This window comes from Melanotaenia boesemani, chromosome 6 (genome assembly GCF_017639745.1).
Source record: "Melanotaenia boesemani isolate fMelBoe1 chromosome 6, fMelBoe1.pri, whole genome shotgun sequence".
Classification (NCBI taxonomy): domain Eukaryota; kingdom Metazoa; phylum Chordata; class Actinopteri; order Atheriniformes; family Melanotaeniidae; genus Melanotaenia; species Melanotaenia boesemani.
Window position 1 is genome coordinate 38,904,051 of NC_055687.1, and position 18,138 is coordinate 38,922,188.

Here is an 18,138-nt window from a genome sequence, read left to right on the forward strand (position 1 = left end):
CAAAAACTCGGGCATGGCCAGAGTTTGGAGAGGCCATGGAGAATGACTCTGGACGGCTTTGAGGAGATTTTGTTCCACCATCCGGCGGCTCAGGAGGGGAAAGCAGTGCTCTGTTAACACTGTATACAGTGGGGATGGGGGGCTGCTGACCTCGACTCGGGGCGTTGTGAGGCGGTGGAGGGAATACTTCGAAGACCTTCTCAATCCCACCAACACATCTTCCGATGAGGAAGCAGAGTCTGGGGTAGCTGGTGCTGGTTCTCCTATCTCTGGGGCTGAGGTTGCTGAGGTGGTTAAAAAGCTCCTCGGTGGCAAGGCCCCGGGGGTGGATGAGGTCCGCCCAGAGTTCCTTAAGGCTCTGGATGCTGTAGGGCTGTCTTGGCTGATACGCCTCTGTAGCATCGCGTGGACATCGGGGACAGTTCCCCTGGACTGGTGGTCCCCCTCTTCAAAAAGGGGGACTGGAGGGTGTGCTCCAACTACAGGGGATCACACTCCTCAGCCTCCCCGGTAAGGTCTATTCAGGGGTGCTGGAGGGGAGGGTCTGTTGGATAGTCGAACCTCGGATTGAGGAGGAGCAGTGTGGTTTTTGTCCCGGTCGTGGAACAGTGGACCAGCTCTACACCCTCTTCAGGGTCTTTGAGGGGGCATGGGAGTTTGCTGAACCAATCTACATGTTCTTTGTGGACTTGGAGAAGGCGTTTGACCGTGTCCCCCGGGGACTCCTGTGGGGAGTACTCCTGGAGTATGGAGTGCCGGACCCGCTTGTATAAGCTGTCCGGTTCCTGTACGACCGGTGCCAGAGCTTGGTCCGCATCACCGGCAGTAAATCAGTCTTTTCCAGTGCGGGTTGGACTCCACCAAGGCTGCCCTTTGTCAACGATTCTGTTCATAACCTTTATGGACAGAATTTCTAGGTACAGCCGAGGTGTTGAGGGGATCCGGTTCGGTGGCCTCAGGATTGGGTCTCTGCTCTTTGCGGATGATGTGGTTCTGTTTGCTTCATTGGGCCGTGATCTTCAGCTCTCACTGGAGCGATTTGCAACCGAGTGTGAAGCTGCTGGAATGAGAATCAGCACCTCCAAATCCGAGATCATGGTCCTCAGCCGGAAAAGGGTGGAGTGCTTTCTCCGGGTCTGCAATAGGAACCTGCCCCAAGTGGAGGAGTTCACGTATCTCGGGGTCTTGTTCAGGAGTGAGGGAAGGATGGAGCAGGAGATCAACAGGCGGATCGGTGCGGCGTCTGCAGTGATGCGGACTCTGCATCGGTCTGTCTTGGTGAAGAAGGTACATAAACTCAGGACAATAAAAGGTCTGGAGATGCTACGCACCTGATCACAATTTATTTTCTATCTAAAACAGGCTGATTAAGAGAATACATTTTTCTGTCCTCTCCCACACTCCTTACCAGTTGGTAGCGGTAATGCGTATCTGTACGTTGTTTGCCAACCGCCAAGAAACTGCAGAAGAAGAACGCTGCTGACACGCGGAACCTTTGTTCAGCATCCTGCGTTCTCCACGGACCGTTTTCAGTAACGTCCACGATGGCTGTGAGGAAAATGCGCGAGGCAGAGCTCATAGGTGAGTTTTATATGTTGTTGTTTGGTCATGCGATTATTATGTTTTTCGGAGAAGAGCACGTGCCGCGAGATGTAATCCAGTTCACCCAGTTAGTCTGGAAGTTAGCCTGACCCCAGAGTCAGCGGGGACAGAAAGAAACCGGGCCGTTCCCGGTGCGCTCAACGTGTTGGTGGACTTGTCAGAAGTACAAACTTTAGTGGACGTCAGCACGCTCATTGTAAATTTGGAACGTAATTGATGACTTGATGACGTCAAAGACGCTGGAAACAAACACACATACACACACAAACGTTTGCTGAAACGGTGAAAATGGAGCGAGCTGATACCGGGGCAGGTATCATGAGGAAGCAGCGAGAGCTCCTCCTCTTCACTGAGATCCAGGAGCAACGAGCTAGATTTGATTAAGATTTGATATGTAGAATAAAAGTAAGCAGTGAAAAGTAATTTAGTGTTTGTATATAATATCCATCCATCCATTTTCTGCTGCTTATCCAGGGTTGACTTGTGGGGGAAGCTGTCTAAGCAGGGATAATAAATATGTGTATAATATGCTTTGATACCTTCTGATAATTGCTTTAAGTTTATTTAAGAAAGTTGAAAAGTGACCAGTTAAAAGACGTGTCAGACATGTCACACCTTTTCTGCTCTGCAGGTAAGCTCATCGCCCCCTATACCTGCTGAGAACTGCATCTCAGATCATCAGTGCTTTAGATGGATTAGAAAAACTTCCAATACTGTTACCTTCCTGTAGTAGTGAACAAGAACACTTTAATTAAATAATTTTAACACAAAAGCATGAATACACGTCTTACACCAGCCAGAAGAAAATCTCCAGGCTAGTTACATTCTTAGGTTGCACTGCAATGTGGAAAAACCAGATTAAATAAATTTGTCTTTTAACTTAAAAAATTAGTCCAAGTTTCCCCAACCCCACTTTCCTTCCTACAGGAGCAAGAGCCCACTGGACTCTTTATGGAGCTGACCTAAAACTGGTTTTCAGGCTGTCTAGGACTGGCTGGTCCTAGACAGACATGTTGGTCCAAATGTTGCCCCAGAAAAACCACATGGATGGAGCCATGAGACCGAGTCCTGGTCACCGTTTCCTGGCCTGCCTGTGGGGCCTCTGCAGGGCAGCTGCAGACATGTTTGCAACGACGACTGCCGCTGTCTGCAGGATCGCCCACAGTGTAGTGGAGGAAATGATGACCATCCACCACAGAGTCCTTCATCTTCTCAGGCAGGAGAGCTGGAGGAGGTGGGACCAGGATCTGCAGGCCTTGCTGGCCACGAGGGGATCCGCTGTGCTGTTGGTGCCATTGATGGATGTCATATCTGAATTCTTCCTCCTGCAGAGCCACAAAAGAGAAGTTCCATGAACAGAAAACTTCCTCCATCATAAAGCAGGTGTGTGTGATACCGAGCGAGCCTTCCTGGATGTGTAATCCAGACTCGGTGCATGACGCGCTGGTCCTACGACGATCAGCCATGTCCAAGCAGGACCTTAGTCCTCCATCTGGGTTCTTTCTGCTGGAAGACGGTGGATACCCCTGCTGAGGGCTGCTGCACCAGCCTCCTCTGCCCGACGGAGATTCCCGAAGTGCCTGAAAGATTATTTCAACATGAACATGACTGAGCTTGTGAACGCAGCTTTCACTATTGGCTGGAAAAAAGAATGTGAGGAACATGTAAACAGAATAAGTGAATATAATCAACCAGATTAGCTGCCAGGCCGGCTAACAACAACATATAAAACTAACTGTTTCTGCAACATATTCATCATTTTAAAGGTCAAAAGTGCTTCAAGCCCACTGACACACAACCTAAAGTAAAGCTCACCACCATCTGCGTTGACATCGTCTGCGGTGGCTGGTGGAAAGGCTCTGATTGGCTGTTCACCGTTCCACGAGGGCCCGGGTTCCTTCATTGGTCCCTTAAGTAAAATCATGCATTTCATTTCATATTCACTAGGAAAATATTTTTAAAGTGTAATATGTGTAAATCTAACATTCAGCTAAAGAAAAGAATAGAAGTCTTGACAGTTCCAGTTCTGACTACAGTTAGGAGGGGTCTGCTGAGACAAGGAGACCAGCTCTTAACTGTGCAGCTAACGTCGAAGCAACTTTAAAAACTTCACAGAGCGACCACAATCACAACAACTGCCACGTGTCCATCAGTCTGCTCCAGGACAGCTGTTTTCCACATATATCTTACCACCACCAACTGGCTATGAGTGAGGACAGGATCCACTGGAAAAGTTCTACAGAAATCTAATCCATTAATCATTTTAGTGTTATTACATGCAGGAGGTATTTAACCTTCAACCACATTATCTAGGTATGTTGGTTCCAGTTCAGAGATGTTATAAGATTAATCTGTTTGTGATCCAGGAGACACCACGGTCCCTCAGTCTGAGGACAGCCATGAGTCTGAGGAAGGAAGCGATGATGGAGGAGGAAGCAGCAGAGATGCTGCTGGATGGAGGGAGGAGGGAAAAGACGAAGATGGAGGAGGTGGAACCATGGATGGATGGGCCGATGCCATGGCAAAGATCCTGGGGAAAAAAAACTTGACAGGCGGGAGCAACATCCTGGTGAAGAGCAAAGAGGTGGAGAAGATGAAGGCAGCCGAGAGACAGGAGCAAGAGAAAAGACAGAAACAGGTAGAAAACACACCTGTTTCCTTCAGTGAGGGGTTGTCTTCATGAAGCCTCCTATCTGATTGGACATCCCAAAATAAATTAACTTTATCTTCAGAACTAGCAGGGCTATGTGTGTAATCCTGGTCTCTGCAGAAAGCTGAGACATGAGCGATTACTACAGACGTGTCATAATCAACATACATGTTACTGTGTCTCAGTAAATTAAGCTGGGACACAGTAGGAAGTGGAAATGTTTCTTGCTCCTAAAAGAGAACCACATTACTTCCAGTGGAAAACAGAAACTAGGAGCCCACTTCATCTGGGAATGAGTAAAGTAGTCCTAGAAATGAGTGAAGTAATAATAATAATAATAATACATTTTATTTAAAAGCGCCTTTCAAAACACCCAAGGACACTGTACAAAGGAACATTAAAATAGTAAAAAAAAAAAAAAAAAAAAAAGTAGACTAGAGGTGACTAGAAGACGTACGTGTCTGAACAAATGCGTTTTGAGTTGTGATTTGAAGAGAGGAAGAGAGTCTATGGTACGGATGTCAGGGGGAAGAGAGTTCCAGAAATGGGGAGCAGAGCGGCTGAATGCTCGGCTCCCCATAGTGACGAGACAAGCAGGGGGGACAAGAAGCTGGAGAGAAGAGGAGGAGCGAAGTGAACGGATCGGAGTGGCAATGTGCAGGAGATCAGATATATATGGAGGAGCCAGATTGTGGAGTGCTTTGAATGTAATGAGGAGAATTTTATAGTTAATTCTTTGTTTTACGGGGAGCCAGTGAAGTTGTTGTAAGATGGGGGTGATGTGGTGAGTAGTAGGGGTCCGTGTAATGATGCAGTTTCTGGAGGGATTTAGTGGGGAGACCAAAGAGAAGTGAGTTGCAATAGTCAATCCGGGAAGTAACAAGACTGTGGACGAGGATGGCAGTGGTGTGGGGGGTGAGAGAGGGACGGAGACAAGAAATGTTTCTCAAGTGAAAATATGCAGACCGGGTGATACTGTTAATGTGGGAGTGAAAAGAGAGTGTGCTGTTGAGGACGACACCCAGACTCTTTACCTGAGGGGAGGGAAGGACAGTTGAATTGTTTATGGAAATTGGATAACTGTTAGATTTGGAGAGAGTGGGGGTCGTGCCTACCAAGAGGACTTCTGTTTTAGAACTGTTGAGTTTGAGAAAGTTGGATGAAAACCAAGAATGAATTTCTTGTAGACAGGTGGTGAGGAAGGTTGGTGGAAGTGAAGAGGATGGTTTGGTAGAGAGGTAGAGCTGAGTGTCGTCCTCGTAACAATGAAAATTAATATTGTGTTTGCGAAGGATGTAACCAAGCAGAAGAATGTAGATAATGAAGAGGAGGGGTCCCAGGACTGAGCCCTGGGGCACACCAGCAGAGACAGGAAAGAGTTTGATTGTTGGGATTTTAGTCGAATGAATTGTGTGCGGCCAGAAAGGTAAGAAGTGAACCAGGCGAGCGGGGTGTGAGTGATGCCGATGGATGATAGTCTGTCAAGGAGAATGCTGCAGTGAGGTCAAGAAGGAGGAGAATGGATAATAAACCTGAATCTGAAGCTATGAGAAGGTCGTTGGAGATTTTGAGGTAGTAAGAGTAGTAAGCAGATTTTGCTAAGGAGAGACTGTCCCTGTATAGCATTACATAGTTATTGTACATTTCTTTGTGTATAGTGAGTCCAGTTTTGTTGTAGAGTCGTTCCAATTGTCGTCTTTGGGATTTGAGCCAACGGAGGGCAGGAGTGAACCAGGGTGCAGAGCGGGTGGAGGAGACGGATCTGGTTTTCAGTGGAGCATGAGTATTCAGAAGAGTATGGAGATTGTTGTTGTAGTGGGAAACCAGGTCTTCAGGTGAGCAGTTGGCATGTGGACTGGGAAAATTGATAATTTCATAAGAAAAAGTCTCAATGTTGATGTCCTTAACTCTACGGGATGAGACGGTCCGGGGGAGAATGATTCTGGACAGAAGGAGGTTGACATTGAAAGTAATGAGTCTATGGTCAGTGTACGGGAGCATATGAGTTTTACAGTCGAAGGGAGTGATGCCAGAACAGCAGACTAAATCCAAGATATGACCTTTACAGCGAGATGGGAAAGTAATGTATTGTTGCAAACCAAAACTTTCTAGACAAGATGATAAGTTTTTGGAGAGAGCATTATGTTATTGTCCATATGAATATTAAAGTCACCAAGAATAATTGTGTTTGACATCAGAGATGAGAAAAGTGTAAGGAGATTGGAGAAGTCATTTTAAAAAGTCCTTATTGTGTTTTGGAGGACGGTCGATGGTAGCAACAATCGTAGGAGAGGGTCCAGGCAGCAGTGAGGCAGAGTTCTGGAAGGAGGAGAACACGGGAGCAGCAGGCACGACTTTCCAACACCGCGGTGTAACATGGCGAGACCTCCGCCCGGCCCACGCCGAGGCAGGCAGGTGTAAACAAACCCGGCGGAGCTGCTGCCAAGTTTCAGTCAGGCACAAGAAGTCTAGCTTTCCATCCACAAGAACTTCTTGGATCAGATCCCTTTGCTGATGAGAGAGCGGATGTTAAGGAGGCCGAAGCTGACGGTGGCGGAATTGTTCTTGGCCGCAGGGTTATCAAACCTCGGCAGGCTGGCCAGGACACTGTGATTAACACCGCGGCCTGCAGTGTGGGGATGACGGCGAGTAGTGGACCAAGTCGATTTTATGGAGTAAGAGTCACTGTAATGGAGCTTACCGCATAATCCACGGTGAATGTATCTCCATCGGGGCTGAAAGGCGATGTCCGGGTGGATGTCAAGACCATGTGGTGGCTGTGGAGTGCAGGTGTGGCGCCGAAGTTTTAAGTTCAGCAGCAGGATACTGGAGGAGTTCGCCTGCTTGCAGGTGGACAAGAGACACAAGGAGCCAGCCGACAGCAAACCAGCGTTTGGTCTGATGAATCCACATCGCTTCTGGTAAAGAGAAAAGCGAGCCAGAGGTCCCAGGTAGGAGTTTAGGTAGGAATTTGTCGGAAAATAATTTGATATTTTTACCGGTGAGTAGCAGCGACAAACTCCAGCGTTCACTCAACCAGATACCTTTCAAAACAGTAATCCTAGTAATAAGTAAAGTAACCCTACTAATGAGCAAAGTAATCCTGGGATTAGTAAAGTAATCCTAAGAATGACTAAAGTAATCAAAGGAATGAGTTGTGTAGTCGTAGGAATGAGTAAAGTAATATCTGAAGAGGACCTGTTCTACAGTAGAAGGTAAAAGTGAACCTGAGAAGGTTTCCAGGTGTTTAATAGAGGTCTTATGCAGGTAAATATCTCAGTAAGCTATCGGCCAATGATGATGATGATGATGGGCGCCTCTATCAATGGTCAGAGTCAGGAGGATTCAGAGATAGCCCCACATTCACCTTAGAACCATAAGGATCCAGAAAGAAGCCAGAGATAGTCTATGATTGGAACCCATTACTATAAAACCTCCTTTATCTCCGTGGAAACCAGCAGGACAGTCCCTGTGTAACGGTCTGTTTGTGTCCAAAAGGTCGACAAGCGGCAAAGGTGGGAGATGATGTTTAGAGACAAACCAGACGTCATCAAAGATCGTGAGACTGAAAAGGCTCTTCAGAGAATCGCCACCAGGTGAGTGTTCAGAGTGGTTTTTATGTGTTACTGGTTTGGTGCATTCAGGGACGTGGTTCTCATGTGTTTATGTGTAGTGTGTTTAGGGTTGTGGTTCAGGTTTGGTGCTTTCAGGGAACTGTTTCTCACGTGTTTCTGGTGTGGTGCTTTCAGGGAACTGTTTCTCACGTGTTTCTGGTGTGGTGCTTTCAGGGACGTGATTCTGATGTGTTTCTGGTGTGGTGCTTTCAGGGACGTGATTCTGATGAGTTTCTGGTGTGGTGCTTTCAGGGACGTGATTCTGATGTGTTTCTGGTGTGGTGCTTTCAGGGACGTGACTCTGATGTGTTTCTGGTGTGGTGCTTTCAGGGACGTGACTCTGATGTGTTTCTGGTGTGGTGCTTTCAGGGACGTGGTTCTGATGTGTTTCTGGTGTGGTGTATTCAGGGACATGGTTCTGATGTGTTTCTGGTGTGGTGCATTCAGGGACATGGTTCTGATGTGTTTCTGGTGTGGTGTATTCAGGGACATGGTTCTGATGTGTTTCTGATGTGGTGCATTCAGGGACATGCTTCGGATGTGTTTCTGGTGTGGTGCTTTCAGGGACATGCTTCGGATGTGTTTCTGGTGCGGTGCGTTTAGGGACCTGGTTCTATTTTGTTTCTGGTGTGGTGCGTTCATGGACATGTTTCTAGTGTGGAAATGTCAGGAACGTGTTTCTGACGCGTTTCTGGTGTGGTGCATTCAGGGGCATGTTTCTGATTTGTTTCTGGTGTGGTGCTTTCAGGGGCATGTTTCTGATTTGTTTCTGGTGTGGTGCTTTCAGGGGCCGTATCTCGTGTTTCTGGCGTGGTGCTTTCAGTGACATGGTTCTCGTATTTCTGGTTTGGTTCTTCCAGAGGCCTGGTTTTCGTGTGTTTTTGATGTGTCTCTGTTTTGGCGCTTTTAGGGGCATGGTTGTGACATGGTGTGTTCAGGGCCCTAGTTGTCATGTGGTTCTGGTGTGGTGCGTTCAGGGGCATGTTTCTGATGTGGTTCTTGTGTGGTGTGTTCAGGGGCATGTTTCTGATGTGGTTCTTGTGTGGTGTGTTCAGGGGCATGTTTCTGATGTGGCTCTTGTGTGGTGTGTTCAGGGGTGTGGTTCAGCTGTTCAATGCCGTGAGGAAACATCAGAAAACGGTGGACGAGGTGGTGAAAGATGCTGGTGGATCTGAGAGGAAGAAGGCCAAGATTTTGTCTTCTTTCTCCAAGAAAGACTTCATCTCGGCCCTGAGGAGGGAGGACAGAGCCGGCAAAACCTGGGGTGCCGCTCAGGATGAAGCTGTAAGTCCACCATCTTTCTTTCTTTCTTCTTTTTTTTTTTTTTTCCTGACAATCAGAGATTTGGAAAAACAAATTACCAGGGAGGTAATCATGTAAAATAAAAATGAAAAAAAACGGTCTGAGGCTCTGCTGTTTTCCAACCGATACACCTTCAGAAACCCCTACAAATCCACAAATATCACATATTTTAATGTCTGCATTTAAAAAAAAACATGTTGTTAATGTACTGGGTTTAGTCATGTACTGGGTTTAGTCATGTACTGGGTTTAGTCATGATGTACTGGGTTTAGGCATGTACTGGGTTTAGTCATGATGTACTGGGTTTAGTCATGATGTACTGGGTTTAGTCATGTACTGGGTTTAGTCATCATGTACTGGGTTTAGTCATGATGTACTGGGTTTAGTCATGTACTGGGTTTAGTCATGTACTGGGTTTAGTCATGTACTGGGTTTAGTCATCATGTACTGGGTTTAGTCATGATGTACTGGGTTTAGGCATGTACTGGGTTTAGTCATCATGTACTGGGTTTAGTCATGATGTACTGGGTTTAGGCATGTACTGGGTTTAGGCATGTACTGGGTTTAGTCATGTACTGGGTTTAGTCATGATGTACTGGGTTTAGTCATGTACTGGGTTTAGTCATGTACTGGGTTTAGTCATGTACTGGGTTTAGTCATCATGTACTGGGTTTAGTCATGATGTACTGGGTTTAGGCATGTACTGGGTTTAGTCATCATGTACTGGGTTTAGTCATGATGTACTGGGTTTAGGCATGTACTGGGTTTAGGCATGTACTGGGTTTAGTGATGATGTACTGGGTTTAGTCATGCTATACTGGGTTTAGGCATGTACTGGGTTTAGGCATGTACTGGGTTTAGTCATCATGTACTGGGTTTAGTCATGATGTACTGGGTTTAGTCTTGTACTGGGTTTAGTGATGTCATGGGTTTAGTGATGATGTACTGGGTTTAGTCATGATATACTGGGTTTAGGCATGTACTGGGTTTAGTCATGTACTGGGTTTAGTCATGATGTACTGGGTTTAGTCATGATGTACTGGGTTTAGTCATGTACTTGGTTTAGTCATCATGTACTGGGTTTAGTCATCATGTACTGGGTTTAGTCATCATGTACTGGGTTTAGTCATCATGTACTGGGTTTCGTCAGGTACTGGGTTTAGTCATCATGTACTGGGTTTCGTCAGGTACTGGGTTTAGTCATCATGTACTGGGTTTAGGCATGTACTGGGTTTAGTCATGATGTACTGGGTTTAGTCATGATGTACTGGGTTTAGGCATGTACTGGGTTTAGGCATGTACTGGGTTTAGTCATGATGTACTGGGTTTAGTCATGTACTGGGTTTCGGCATGTACTGGGTTTAGTCATGTACTGGGTTTAGTCATGTACTGGGTTTAGTCATGTACTGGGTTTAGGCATGTACTGGGTTTAGTCATGTACTGGGTTTAGGCATGTACTGGGTTTAGTCATGTACTGGGTTTCATCATGATGTACTGGGTTTAGTCATGTACTGGGTTTAGGCATGTATTGGGTTTAGTCATGTACTGGGTTTAGTCATGTACTGGGTTTAGGCATGTACTGGGTTTAGTCATGTACTGGGTTTAGTCATGATGTACTGGGTTTAGGCATGTACTGAGTTTAGGCATGTACTGGGTTTAGGCATGAACTGGGTTTAGGCATGATTTACTGGGTTTAGTCATCATGTACTGGGTTTAGGCATGTACTGGGTTTAGTCATGTTGTACTGGGTTTAGTCATGTACTGGGTTTTGTCATGTACTAGGTTAAGTCATGTATTGGGTTTAGGCATGTACTGGGTTTAGGCATGTACTGGGTTTAGGCATGATTTACTGGGTTTAGTCAAGATGTACTGGGTTTAGTCATGTACTGGGTTTAGTCATGATAAACTGGGTTTAGTCATGATGTACTGGGTTTAGTCATGTACTGGGTTTAGGCATGTACTGGGTTTAGTCATCATGTACTGGGTTTAGTCATGTACTGGGTTTAGTCATGATGTACTGGGTTTAGTCATCATGTACTGGGTTTAGTCATGTACTGGGTTTAGTCATCATATACTGGGTTTAGTCATTATTTACTGGGTTTAGTCATCATGTACTGGGTTTCGTCAGGTACTGGGTTTAGTCATCATGTACTGGGTTTAGACATGTACTGGGTTTAGTCATTATGTACTGGGTTTAGTCATGTACTGGGTTTAGCCATGATGTACTGGGTTTAGTCATGTACTGGGTTTAGACATGTACTGGGTTTAGGCATGTACTGGGTTTAGTCATGTACTGGGTTTAGTCATGTACTGGGTTTAGTCATGTACTGGGTTTAGGCATGTACTGGGTTTAGGCATGTACTGGGTTTAGGCATGTACTGGGTTTCATCATGATGTACTGGGTTTAGTCATGTACTGGGTTTAGGCATGTACTGGGTTTAGGCATGTACTGGGTTTAGTCATGTACTGGGTTTAGTCATGATGTACTGGGTTTAGTGATGATGTACTGGGTTTAGGCATGTACTGGGTTTAGGCATGATTTACTGGGTTTAGTCATCATATACTGGGTTTAGTCATGATGTACTGGGTTTAGGCATGTACTGGGTTTAGTCATGTTGTACTGGGTTTAGTCATGTACTGGGTTTAGTCATGTATTGGGTTTAGGCATGTACTAGGTTAAGTCATGATGTACTGGGTTTAGTCATGTACTGGGTTCAGGCATGTACTGGGTTTAGGCATGTACTGGGTTTAGGCCTGTACTTGGTTTAGTCATCATGTACTGGGTTTAGTCATCATTTACTGGGTTTAGTCATGTACTGGGTTTAGTCATCATGTACTGGGTTTAGTCATGATGTACTGGGTTTAGGCATGTACTGGGTTTAGTCATGATGTACTGGGTTTAGTCATGATGTACTGGGTTTAGTCATGATGTACTGGGTTTAGTCATGATGTACTGGGTTTAGGCATGTACTGGGTTTAGTCATGTACTGGGTTTAGTCATGTACTGGGTTTAGTCATTATGTACTGGGTTTAGTGATGATGTACTGGGTTTAGTCATGTACTGGGTTTAGTCATGATGTACTGGGTTTAGGCATGTACTGGGTTTAGTCATCATGTACTGGGTTTAGTCATGATGTACTGGGTTTAGGCATGTACTGGGTTTAGTCATGTACTGGGTTTAGTCATTATGTACTGGGTTTAGTGATGATGTTCTGGGTTTAGTCATGTACTGGGTTTAGTCATGATGTACTGGGTTTAGGCATGTACTGGGTTTAGTCATCATGTACTGGGTTTAGTCATGATGTACTGGGTTTAGTCATTTACTGGGTTTGGTGATGTCCTGGGTTTAGTGATGATGTACTGGGTTTAGTCATCATGTACTGGGTTTAGGCATGTACTGGGTTTAGTCATGATGTACTGGGTTTAGGCATATACTGGGTTTAGGCATGTACTGGGTTTAGTCATGATGTACTGGGTTTAGGCATGTACTGGGTTTAGTCATGTACTGGGTTTAGGCATGATGTACTGGGTTTAGTCATCATGTACTGGGTTTAGTCATGATGTACTGGGTTTAGGCATGTACTGGGTTTAGTCATGATCTACTGGGTTTAGTCATGTACTGGGTTTAGGCATGTACTGGGTTTAGGCATGTCCTGGGTTTAGTCATGTCCTGGGTTTAGTCATGTACTGGGTTTAGTCATCATGTACTGGGTTTAGTCATGGACTGGGTTTAGTCAGGTACTGGGTTTAGTCATCATGTACTGGGTTTAGGCATGTACTGGGTTTTGTCATATACTGGGTTTTGTCATGTATTGGGTTTAGTCATATACTGGGTTTAGTCATGTACTGGGTTTAGGCATGTACTGGGTTTAGTCATCATGTACTGGGTTTAGGCATGTACTGGGTTTAGTCATCATGTACTGGGTTTAGTCATGTACTGGGTTTAGTCATCATGTACTGGGTTTAGGCATGTACTGGGTTTAGTCATCATGTACTGGGTTTAGTCATGTACTGGGTTTAGTCATGATGTACTGGGTTTAGTCATCATGTACTGGGTTTAGGCATGTACTGGGTTTAGGCATGTACTGGGTTTAGTCATCATGTACTGGGTTTAGTCATGTACTGGGTTTAGTCATATACTGGGTTTAGTCATCATGTACTGGGTTTAGTCATCATGTACTGGGTTTAGTCATCATGTACTGGGTTTAGTCATGTACTGGGTTTAGTCATGATGTACTGGGTTTAGGCATGATGTACTGGGTTTAGGCATGTACTGGGTTTAGTCATCATGTACTGGGTTTAGTCAGGTACTGGGTTTAGTCAGGTACTGGGTTTTGTCATCATGTAATCGGTTTAGGCAAGTACTGGGTTTAGGCATGTACTGGGTTTTGTCATGTACTGGGTTTAGTCATGTACTGGGTTTAGTCATGATATACTGCGTTTAGTCATCATGTACTGGGTTTAGTCAGGTACTGGGTTTAGTCATCATGTACTGGGTTTAGTCATCATGTACTGGGTTTAGTCATGATGTACTGGGTTTAGGCATGATGTACTGGGTTTAGGCATGTACTGGGTTTACTCATGATGTACTGGGTTTTGTCATGTACTGGGTTTAGGCATCTACTGGGTTTAGGCATGTACTGCGTTTAGTCATCATGTACTGGGTTTAGTCATCATGTACTGGGTTTAGTCATGTACTGGGTTTAGTCATGATGTACTGGGTTTAGGCATGATGTACTGGGTTTAGTCATGTACTGGGTTTAGGCATGTACTGGGTTTAGTCATGATGTACTGGGTTTTGTCATGTACTGGGTTTAGGCATCTACTGGGTTTAGGCATGTACTGGGTTTAGTCATCATGTACTGGGTTTAGTCATGTACTGGGTTTAGTCATCATGTACTGGGTTTAGTCAGGTACTGGGTTTAGTCAGGTACTGGGTTTTGTCATCATGTAATCGGTTTAGGCAAGTACTGGGTTTAGGCATGTACTGGGTTTTGTCATGTACTGGGTTTAGTCATGTGCTGGGTTTAGTCATCATGTACTGCGTTTAGTCATCATGTACTGGGTTTAGTCAGGTACTGGGTTTAGTCATCATGTACTGGGTTTAGTCAGGTACTGGGTTTAGTCAGGTACTGGGTTTTGTCATCATGTACTCGGTTTAGGCAAGTACTGGGTTTAGGCATGTACTGGGTTTTGTCATGTACTGGGTTTAGGCATGTACTGGGTTTTGTCATGTACTGGGTTTAGTCATCATGTACTGGGTTCAGTCAGGTACTGGGTTTAGTCATCATGTACTGGGTTAAGTCATCATGTACTGGGTTAAGTCATCATGTACTGGGTTTAGTCAGGTACTGGGTTTAGTCAGGTACTGGGTTTAGTCATCATGTACTGGGTTTAGGCATGTACTGGGTTTTGTCATGTACTGGGTTTTGTCATGTACTGGGTTTAGTCATGTACTGGGTTTAGTCATCATGTACTGGGTTTAGTCAGGTACTGGGTTTAGTCATCATGTACTGGGTTTAGGCATGTACTGGGTTTAGTCATGATGTACTGGGTTTAGGCATGATGTACTGGGTTTAGTCATGTACTGGGTTTAGGCATGTACTGGGTTTAGTCATGATGTACTGGGTTTTGTCATGTACTGGGTTTAGGCATGTACTGGGTTTAGTCATCATGTACTGGGTTTAGTCATCATGTACTGGGTTTAGTCATGTACTGGGTTTAGTCATCATGTACTGGGTTTAGTCAGGTACTGGGTTTAGTCAGGTACTGGGTTTTGTCATCATGTAATCGGTTTAGGCAAGTACTGGGTTTAGGCATGTACTGGGTTTTGTCATGTACTGGGTTTAGTCATGTGCTGGGTTTAGTCATCATGTACTGCGTTTAGTCATCATGTACTTGGTTTAGTCAGGTACTGGGTTTAGTCATCATGTACTGGGTTTAGTCAGGTACTGGGTTTAGTCAGGTACTGGGTTTTGTCATCATGTACTCGGTTTAGGCAAGTACTGGGTTTAGGCATGTACTGGGTTTTGTCATGTACTGGGTTTAGGCATGTACTGGGTTTTGTCATGTACTGGGTTTAGTCATCATGTACTGGGTTCAGTCAGGTACTGGGTTTAGTCATCATGTACTGGGTTAAGTCATCATGTACTGGGTTTAGTCAGGTACTGGGTTTAGTCATCATGTACTGGGTTTAGGCATGTACTGGGTTTAGTCATGATGTACTGGGTTTAGGCATGATGTACTGGGTTTAGTCATGTACTGGGTTTAGGCATGTACTGGGTTTAGTCATGATGTACTGGGTTTTGTCATGTACTGGGTTTAGGCATGTACTGGGTTTAGTCATCATGTACTGGGTTTAGTCATCATGTACTGGGTTTAGTCATCATGTACTGGGTTTAGTCATCATGTACTGGGTTTAGTCATGTACTGGGTTTAGTCATGATGTACTGGGTTTAGTCAGGTACTGGGTTTAGTCAGGTACTGGGTTTTGTCATCATGTAATCGGTTTAGGCAAGTACTGGGTTTAGGCATGTACTGGGTTTTGTCATGTACTGGGTTTAGTCATGTACTGGGTTTAGTCATCATGTACTGCGTTTAGTCATCATGTACTGGGTTTAGTCAGGTACTGGGTTTAGTCATCATGTACTGGGTTTAGTCAGGTACTGGGTTTAGTCAGGTACTGGGTTTTGTCATCATGTACTCGGTTTAGGCAAGTACTGGGTTTTGGCATGTACTGGGTTTTGTCATGTACTGGGTTTAGGCATGTACTGGGTTTTGTCATGTACTGGGTTTAGTCATCATGTACTGGGTTCAGTCAGGTACTGGGTTTAGTCATCATGTACTGGGTTAAGTCATCATGTACTGGGTTTAGTCAGGTACTGGGTTTAGTCATCATGTACTGGGTTAAGTCATCATGTACTGGGTTTAGTCAGGTACTGGGTTTAGTCATCATGTACTGGGTTAAGTCATCATGTACTGGGTTTAGTCAGGTACTGGGTTTAGTCATCATGTACTGGGTTTAGGCATGTACTGGGTTTAGGCATGTACTGGGTTTTGTCATGTACTGGGTTTAGTCATCATGTACTGGGTTTAGTCAGGTACTGGGTTTAGTCATCATGTACTGGGTTTAGGCATGTACTGGGTTTAGTCAGGTACTGGGTTTAGTCATCATGTACTGGGTTTAGGCATGTACTGGGTTTTGTCATGTACTGGGTTTTGTCATGTACTGGGTTTAGTCATGTACTGGGTTTAGTCATCATGTACTGGGTTTAGTCAGGTACTGGGTTTAGTCATCATGTACTGGGTTTAGGCATGTACTGGGTTTTGTCATATACTGGGTTTTGTCATGTACTGGGTTTAGTCATCATGTACTGGGTTTAGTCATCATGTACCGGGTTTAGGCATGTACTGGGTTTTGTCATGTACTGGGTTTTGTCATGTACTGGGTTTAGTCATCATGTACTGGGTTTAGTCATCATGTACTGGGTTTAGTCAGGTACTGGGTTTAGTCATCATGTACTGGGTTTAGGCATGTACTGGGTTTTGTCATATACTGGGTTTTGTCATGTACTGGGTTTAGTCATCATGTACTGGGTTTAGTCATCATGTACCGGGTTTAGGCATGTACTGGGTTTAGTCATGTACTGGGTTTTGTCATGTACTGGGTTTTGTCATGTACTGGGTTTAGTCGGCCATGAGGTCTTGGTTTAGTTGCTCTGCTCCTTTGACCCAGTTGTCATGAACCTGTCCATTCTGCGCTAGCAGCTACATGCTAGCTTGAGGAGCCTGATAATCGCCAGGTCTACACTGATTATGACAACATCATGCTGAACTTTATTTTTTAGATTTTTTTTCTTAGCTTACCTCTAAGTTTCTGAGGAACCCATAGCACCCCCTGATGGCCCCCACATTGTAAACCACTGTTTTATAGGTGTGTGTATCTGTGTGTGTGCGCAGACTCCTGCAGCAGAGAACAAGCCGTCCTGGAGCGTCCTCAGAGACGACTTCATGATGGGAGCCTCCATGAAAGACTGGGACAGAGACAGTGACGGGAACGAGCACAGAGGAGGAAGACTGGAGTCCGATTCTGACTGACAGAGCCACGTTGCCTTCAGGGACAGTCTGGAAACAGACACGTTTCCAGACTGTCCCTGAAGGACAGTCTGTCTTGATGCTTCCTGTTTTGAGATCAAACCAGGGATGAAACCATGGAGATGGGTCAGTTCTGGTGTTCCAGCAGGACTGAGAATGTTCAGTGGGCATGTGGTGAATCTCAGATTTTTATTTTCCATCTTTATCGGAGCATCTTCAGCAGGGATTCTGGTGCATTTGAGTCATCCAGACCTGCTTTCAAAACCTGGATGATGATGTTCCTTCCTCCTGTAGAGCTTCCTGTTTCCTGCTTCTGTTTTCCTCTGAGCTCCTTTGACTCGGATTTTCACTTAAACAGCTTTTTTTCATCGTCTTTTTTAAAAGTGTCCTCAGTTTCCTCTGTCAGTCAGAAACGTCCACAAGAACCACAGAAGACTTTTTCAGTGATGATCCCACGAAGAAGAAACATGTTTCACGTTTTTGTTGTCTGCTCAGTTTAAATAAAGTTCAGTTCTCATCCGAGTTCCTAAAAACAAGAAGAGTTTTTATGGTTCAGTGATGTCATAATGATCTCATCAGTCTAAATGAACTGGTGTGTGTATATGTGTGTGTGTGTGTGTCCTGATGTGTGTTCACTGTCTAGAGATTCATGAGCTACGGCTTTAATCATCATTCAGTCATCTGTAATCAGTAATAACATTTTTAACAAGATGATGTTAAAACAGCCGTCCTCTTCATCGGGACCGCCTTCTAGTACCGGGTCGTCCTCTTCATCAGGTCCGCCTTCTAGTACCGGGTCGTCCTCTTCATCAGGTCCGCCTTCTAGTACCGGGTCGGACCTTTTTAATCCTGGTGTGATAGATGAAGCAGGTGGTG

At 45.0% G+C, this 18,138-nt stretch overlaps 1 protein-coding gene across 1 annotated transcript; it reads left to right on the forward strand.

Annotated features, from left to right (window-relative positions):
• Positions 1-1,449: 1,449 nt before the first annotated feature.
• Positions 1,450-17,784, forward strand: rrp15 (ribosomal RNA processing 15 homolog). Its single transcript, XM_041988199.1, has 5 exons — positions 1,450-1,581; positions 3,969-4,240; positions 7,751-7,848; positions 8,961-9,150; positions 17,128-17,784. The coding sequence occupies exons 1-5, from the start codon at positions 1,545-1,547 to the stop codon at positions 17,263-17,265; spliced, it is 735 nt and encodes a 244-aa protein (XP_041844133.1). The 5' UTR covers positions 1,450-1,544; the 3' UTR covers positions 17,266-17,784.
• Positions 17,785-18,138: the final 354 nt, after the last annotated feature.